Below are 6,927 nucleotides of genomic sequence, written 5' to 3'. Positions count from 1 at the left end.
TTGGAAGGCAAAGCGACAGCTGTCCCTGGAGGCTGAGATTTGGTGGCTGTGAGTTTACGGATAAGGAGAGAAGCACATACATGCAGCTGTGGTGGATCTGTCTGTACTTCTCCATGTTCTTCAGAGAGAAATGCATACATCTGGTGTGTTGGGGGGGGAGGGGGGTGTCATGGCAGCTGGGTGCTTTGTTACAGTGTCCCTCCGCAGCGCTCATCGAGCTTCTGTCCTCAGCTCAGACTCAGCAGAGTAAAAATGTTTTTGCTGTCTACAACTGCAGCCGTGCATGTTGGGTTCCACTTCTACGGGTAAATCAGCTTTTTCAATCATGTGTCAGGGGAGACAACCAATACATTATCACCCCCATCCCTCGCGCCACACCTCAACTTCTCTGTAACTGAAATTTTACGTTGTTAAGCATCGTCGTAAGAGTACAGACATGTCTGACTTTCAAACGGGACCAAACTCCTTCTACCAAAGGGAGCGCGCGCAGCCTGTTTGAGTGTCTCTCAGCAAGACTCGCTGCTGCTCTAGTTGTTGAATAACCAATATTAACATTAAAAGACGTATATTTGTATGCCCAAGATTATAGCAAAGGTATGTCAATTAATTTTTCCCTCCAAACCTTACAATCTTCTCTCTGTAAGAAACTTCTCGCTCTATTTGAAAATAGCGTTCTATAAAGGCAAAAACACCCTTTTAGTGTCAAGCTGTAGGAGTTGTATCACTGTAGTCACATTTTACTGGTAAACATACAGTTTATGAGAGTTGATATGTTGGAAATTTTTAATAATGGAGTTTATTGGTTGCGTCCAGGAGGGCATCCGGCATAAAAACAATTTCCAAGTCTTCATGCGAGTTAGTTCGCTGTGGCGACCCTTGAAGAAAGGAGCAGCCGAAAGAAGAAGATGATTGTTGCTACTTGAACATTAAAAACTGCATATTTGTTAATAACAGCTTGTTTCCATCACTTTATAATGTAGCTTTTTTTCTTGTTTTTATATAATTTCTTCTATTTACTTTTCATTTTATTTGTTTTTACATGATCTGTACCTCATCTGTGTTCTTTGTCTAAATCAGGTCTCTCTTGTAAATGAATCCTCGAGGCTCAATGAGACTAACCTGTATAAATAAAGGTTGAATGAAAATAAATCAGCTTTTTAGAAAAAAAACAACAAAAAAAACAATAAACTTTTTGTCGAGTTTGCTTGTCTGTGGTTTTGTTGTGTTTGGCTGTTTTTATTTTTTTGGACTTTTTATTTAAAATTTCTCAGGTTGTCACTTTACTTTTAATCATTTCGTTCAATAGTATAATAATTATATATATATATAATATAATTCATAATAATTTTTGTAGTGTCGAGATAGGCAGACCCAGCTTCTTAGCTTTTGAAGGATTTATTCCAGGAGTAACGTCAAATCCAAACATCCCAGGGATCTGAGAGACTGCCTCACCAGCAGTTCTTCTACGACATATGTGTCAAACTCAAGGCCCGGGAGCCAAATGTGGCCCTAGTTGACATCTTTGGTGGCCCCTAAGACAATATGTGAAATGTAAAATACTTTTATCGCTTTACTTTTTTCAGTGATCTTTGGTTATAATGTTGAAAGCACAACAGAGAACATCAAATGAGACCAATCAAACTCTTGTTGAGGAACCTGCAACCAATAAAAGATGCTGGTATCTGATTTGAGTTAATGTAGTTTCTGAAAATGACCCTTAGTTTGAAAAAAGTTTAAATTTTGGCCCCCTTTTGTAAGTAAGTTTGACACCCCTGTTCAACGACATTAAGTCATCCAAAGAAGGCTCAGTGGAAACTAATTTTAAAAGAAACTTGCAGTTAAAACACAATGAATCTGCATCTGTTCAACCACAATAATCTATTATAGTTGAGCAGAAAAGGTTAGAAAGAGTTTTTACACAGAGGTCACCTGTGACCTTAACCTTTGACACCATGACCTTGAAATGAGTAGGGATCATCCTTGACCCATGAGGTGTCCAGCTGAGCAGTTTGACATTTCCACGTGGATGCGTTATCAGTTTAGAGCTCAAACAATGTTCTGCAGGCAGCTCCGGGGGAATCAGGTGACAAAAAGTTTTACATAAAAAAACTACACAAATGTAATTAGTATATCCACAACCATCTGATAAAATACTGCTAATATATTAGTTATGCTCTAAAATGAATGTATGACTCTTAATTAGCCTTAGTTCACATGATTTCCCTTTCTTGTTGCTATTTCACAGACATGTACAATGTTTGTGTAATTGTATACAGTACATGATTTGTGTATGCGTTGTATATAATGTTTGTGTGTCTCAGGGACTACTAATGGAAATAAACTCAGAGCATTAATCTGGTCTCAGATTAAAGCAGTTTACTTTGTGATTAATACTGTACATTAAATAAACAAAACCTGCAACCTTTACCATCAAAACAATAATTTCTGCCCCTTCCTTCTCTAAATTAAAGCGTCAGGAGCTGTAAAACCTGCTACAGTTGTCATTATCAACTGGTGGAAGTTTGTTGGAGGGAGCTTTTCTGGCCAGAAGGCATGAAAGTATTAGACCATGCATGCTGGATACTTACCCTGCTTCTCGTTAAGTTGCACGTGCGCTTTGTGAGTGAAAGGAGGAAGGCACCACATTAGGCACACAGCCATAGCTGATTATCTCAGATAACAGAGCTGCAGCAGGTAAGTCCGTTAAGGCTTAAGTCAAATTTAAGTTGATGTGGTTCAGTGTGTGGATGCCCATATGTTTGTTTGTACATGCAGCTTTCCTGCAGAAAGCTGTTGATTTTTTATTAAAACTGACATCCAAATTGAATGAGTTTGTACTGAAAGAATAATCTTAAGGTTTGGATTTAGAGATCAGCGTCTGACTAGATTAAAGGTGTTTTAAGGGGTCTTTGGCAGTGATCTGAGATCGTCTGTTTAAAGTTTGATCCAAAATAGTTTGTAACAAATGTTTATTTAGATGTTTTGGAAGATCTGCAAAAAATTAAAGATATCTTATTTAAAAAAACTGGCCAATATTTTGCCTTTGTGCATGAAATAAATTTATATAATAAGTCAAATGTAAATTGAATGTGTGGGATGTTACTGTACAGTCAGATATCTAACAGGTTACAGGGATAATGTTGTTTCCTACAGATTTTCTCCTCCTGAGCTTAATAAGTCTTTTTTAAAACATCCGTTTTAATATTAATCACAGTATTCTCATCAAAAATCCAGGAGCATGTAAGCATCTGTCAAGGTATGCTTATTAAATATTTTAAAATTGTACGAATCAGTCTAATCACCTCATAAAATGATAGGATGCAGTAACTTTACCGTAATAAAGCCAATAAAAATAGTTTTATTTGTTGGGTATCTGAACACCCTTTCCACAATCTATCAGTCAACCTTTTGCCACAAATTTTATTTATACATAACTCATTCAATTGTTTGTTCACGTGAAATTAGAAAATAAATCCCTCTAAAGTTTAAACCCAATGTAAAGTTTTATTTCTTGTTCTTTCATGTGAAATTCAGGGTTTAAAATGATCTTTTAGGCAGTCTCCTTCACTTTCCCTCCCTGACTTTTAACCCAGCTTGCGACGTCATCTTTTTTTTTTTTAATTTACCCTTTATTTATACAGGTAGTCTCATTGAGCCACGAGAACTCATTTTCAAGAGAGACCTGTTTAAGGAGCAGATGGTGGGGGTTAAGGGCCTTGCTCAGGGGCCCAGAGTGATGTGAATGAGGGTGGAGGCAGGTGTGGGTGTTTCACCTTTTCCACCCACATTTTGATGTTGACGGTACCGGGAGGTGAACCTGCGACTTTCTGATCACAGGACCATCTTCTAACCTCTGCACCACCACTCCCCAACTTTGACCTTATTGTGTTTGTATTTATTTATATTTGTCTGTTTCCTATTTTTACTTCTGTAGATTCATGAACTTTAACTTGCTCTGCCTTGTTTGTATTGTGCCGCACTTTGGTCAGCCTTGTTGCTGTTTTTAACTGCTTTATAAATTAATTATGGTAGGTTCAGAACCCTAAAAGGACAAACTCAACTAAAGCCAACTTTCTAAATATTTAGTTTTTGCTTATCATTGTTTATTTGTTGCATAATGGCAATGTAGTTTTTGGTTTTATGTACAGTAATTTTGAGATAGTTGTCTAAAGATCTAAGAAACTTGGAGATCATCTGGTCTTCTTGTTGATGAGCTTGTACCACATCCTCTGTCACATCCACCTGCCTCAGCAGCTCAGGCGCTCATTGGCTGAGCGGACAGCCAATCAGCTGTGAGATGAAGAGGCGCGCGGGGGTGGGAGGGTGTTGATGAGGCCCAGCTGCTGTCAGCGGTCACAACGGTTCGGACCTCTCAGGGGTTCGGTGGTTTGATTTCGTGGGAGCGAGGAGCGCCACAGTCAGGGACGACGATGAGCCGAGCTGGGAGCGGGTTCGTACAGTTGAGAAGAAGAAGGCAGTAAATGAGGATAAAGTTTCAGGAAGAAAACAGTAAAAAACTGAGTTATAATTTGTCCAAAACCGTCGCGCGCGAGGACAGTATAGGGAAAGTAAAAAGGGGAAAGGAGACAAACGGAAACATTTTATCCTGTTTTAGTGGGTATGGTGACAGAGTGCAGATGGATTTAGTCGACCTCTACCTCCCGGAGTGTTTCAGCTATCACTCTGACACAGAGTAAGTACATTCTCATAAGTAACTACATAAAACAAATTTAACGTTTTGGTGAAAATTTGTAGCTAACAGTCACGTGTCAAACAGGTTAAGTGATTTAAGCTAATGTTGCATTCACGGTCTTCAGAATTTATTGGTCATTTTCCCGTTATGAGAACAAGTTTAATTTAATTCATGTTGTGTTGAACCTGCGTTACTGATGTCTTATAACTCCACAAAAACGTTTTATGGTTTGACAGTTTTGTGGTACTTTCTCACAATTTCTCTAAAAAGAACCTGACTAATTCCTGGAGTTCAAGCCATCCTTTCCCCACTTCTTGCAGATGAACTATTACACTTCATTAACGCAAATAAGTGACACATTTTTACTCACAGAATCAACATTTTTTTTTAAATATCACAAACTTTCCTAAAGTTGTAATGATTCATTTTATAACTTATTTTTTTAAGGTGAAGAAACAAAATATATCATAATTAACAAATTGTTGCAATAAATACATAATCAACAATCCATAAACTTCAATTTTATTTTATTTTTTGGACTTCAGCAAAGCTTGGAACAAAGTTTCCAAGTGCGCATCTTTATTTCTATTTCTTTGATAGTTATAGTCTTGATACAGCTTAACTGTGTAGTTAATACAAAACTTGTGAAAGTATATCCTCACTCTTTGACACAGACAAAACAGTTGTGAAAGATGTGTGGAGCAGCTGGTAAATTGCCTGCAGAGGTGCTTTTTGATTGCCTGTCTTTGCTGTAATCAAAAAAAAAAAAAAAAAATCACGGTCCTTATCATCATCACTGTTGCGCTTTTATCTGCTGTGGAACAATCAGGAGGAGCTCATTCCACTGAGCAATTCAGGGTTGAAATTAACCTTCCCCAGTGGCAAAAGATAAAGACAATTAGAAGACAGACAGATGTGACAAGAAGGACATGTGGACACACAGGTTGGCTGACTGCTCGTGACACAAGCGATCAGATGAAGAGGAAAGATGGCTGCAGATGATCTCCCCCGTTTGCTGCACATCATCCCTCCGGAGCCCGCTGGTTCCACAAAAAGCCTCCAGCACCTGGTCTCGTGGATTCATCCAAGCCTGTAGGCTGCTAAGATATAGGCTGAGGTTGTCACTGATCCCTGCTCATCTCTGGCTCATTAGTAAAAAAAATAAAAATAAAAAAACTACTGAGACCCCACTGACCTCAATCACCACTTCAACAGTTAGTCTGAGTGGAGATCTGAATGAGAGTATTTCTTTCATTCTATTCTTCTGACAGGATTTGAAGATTGTTTGTGTTTTCTTTAATGCATCTCAGTCCTTCTAATGTCTGCATTATGCTTTTCTCATTTTAAAAACATGTTGCTCGCCGTCATTTCTTTCAGCCCTCCCTCTCAGGTTAATGAGTTTGTTTCTTTCTGTCCCTCCTTACTTTGTCCCTCTCCCTATGTCTGATTGTCTCATGATTTCCTCCACCCGCTCTCTTATTATTTTCTTTTTTGTCTTCTTGTTGCTTCGCACTGCGCTTTAGTCTTCGTTGTCAAGCTGCATTTAGTTGTTTTGGATACTAAGACGCTAAAGGTATGCTAACTTTAAATGTGTGGTGGTAGTAATTTATTCATTTAGTGCTGGGCTGTAGAAGCTGCACCAATGTGTGACTTTTTTGTTGTCGATTAGAAAATTACTTCCCATCTGATCACAGCTCTCTTCATTTCATTATAAAAGCCGAATGCAAACAGACAGCCCCTCCTCCTCCTTGAGATGCAGGAGAGGGCATAGTATATCTCACTCTGGACGCTCGACACACCTGTGATGGATAGCCGATGAGACTACCAGTGAGCCATTTTCATCAAAGTTCGGAGGGATCAGGGAAGAATTGTTGTGAAATAATTGAAAGGATGATTTGAAGAATAGATGGGTAAACCTATTTATTATGATAATTTTCTTACCTGGGTCTTTTAAAGTGGCTAAAATAAAATGTTTATCTTAACACTGGATTATGGTAGTTTACTTCACGTAAAATCCAAAATATCACTTATTTTATCTTCTTTAACCTTAAAGTACATATTTCAGATTTGGTTCTTTCATTATTCTCATTAACGTTTGGTTCTGTGGGGAAAGCTGTTTAAAATCTAAGCATTCACCTACTGAATTCCACCTGCTTAGCAACAGACAAAGGAAAACGTGTGTGTGTGTGTGTGCGTGCGTGCGTGTGTGTGTGAGTGCTTTCCCCACAGAACCA

General features: G+C 38.3%; 2 protein-coding genes across 2 annotated transcripts in view; one reads left to right on the top strand and one right to left on the bottom strand.

Moving 5' to 3' along the window:
* The window catches only part of LOC119418514 (WD repeat-containing protein 26), a 368,230-nt gene that overhangs the window by 280,788 nt on the left and 80,515 nt on the right, over window positions 1-6,927 (bottom strand). The window lies entirely within an intron of this gene.
* LOC119418516 (estrogen-related receptor gamma) overlaps window positions 4,362-6,927 on the top strand; it is a 25,078-nt gene continuing 22,512 nt past the window's right edge. Inside the window, exon 1 of the mRNA XM_037685822.1 lies at window positions 4,362-4,693. Within this exon, the coding sequence (XP_037541750.1) occupies window positions 4,482-4,693 (212 nt within the window). The 5' untranslated portion in view covers window positions 4,362-4,481. The remainder of the gene's footprint in view (window positions 4,694-6,927) is intronic.

The sequence above is a fragment of the Nematolebias whitei genome, chromosome 12, assembly GCF_014905685.2.
Source record: "Nematolebias whitei isolate Nwh7 chromosome 12, NemWhi1, whole genome shotgun sequence".
Taxonomy (NCBI): Eukaryota; Metazoa; Chordata; class Actinopteri; order Cyprinodontiformes; family Rivulidae; genus Nematolebias; species Nematolebias whitei.
Note: the sequence above shows the minus strand (reverse complement) of the source record. Positions and strands in the feature narration are given on the sequence as shown.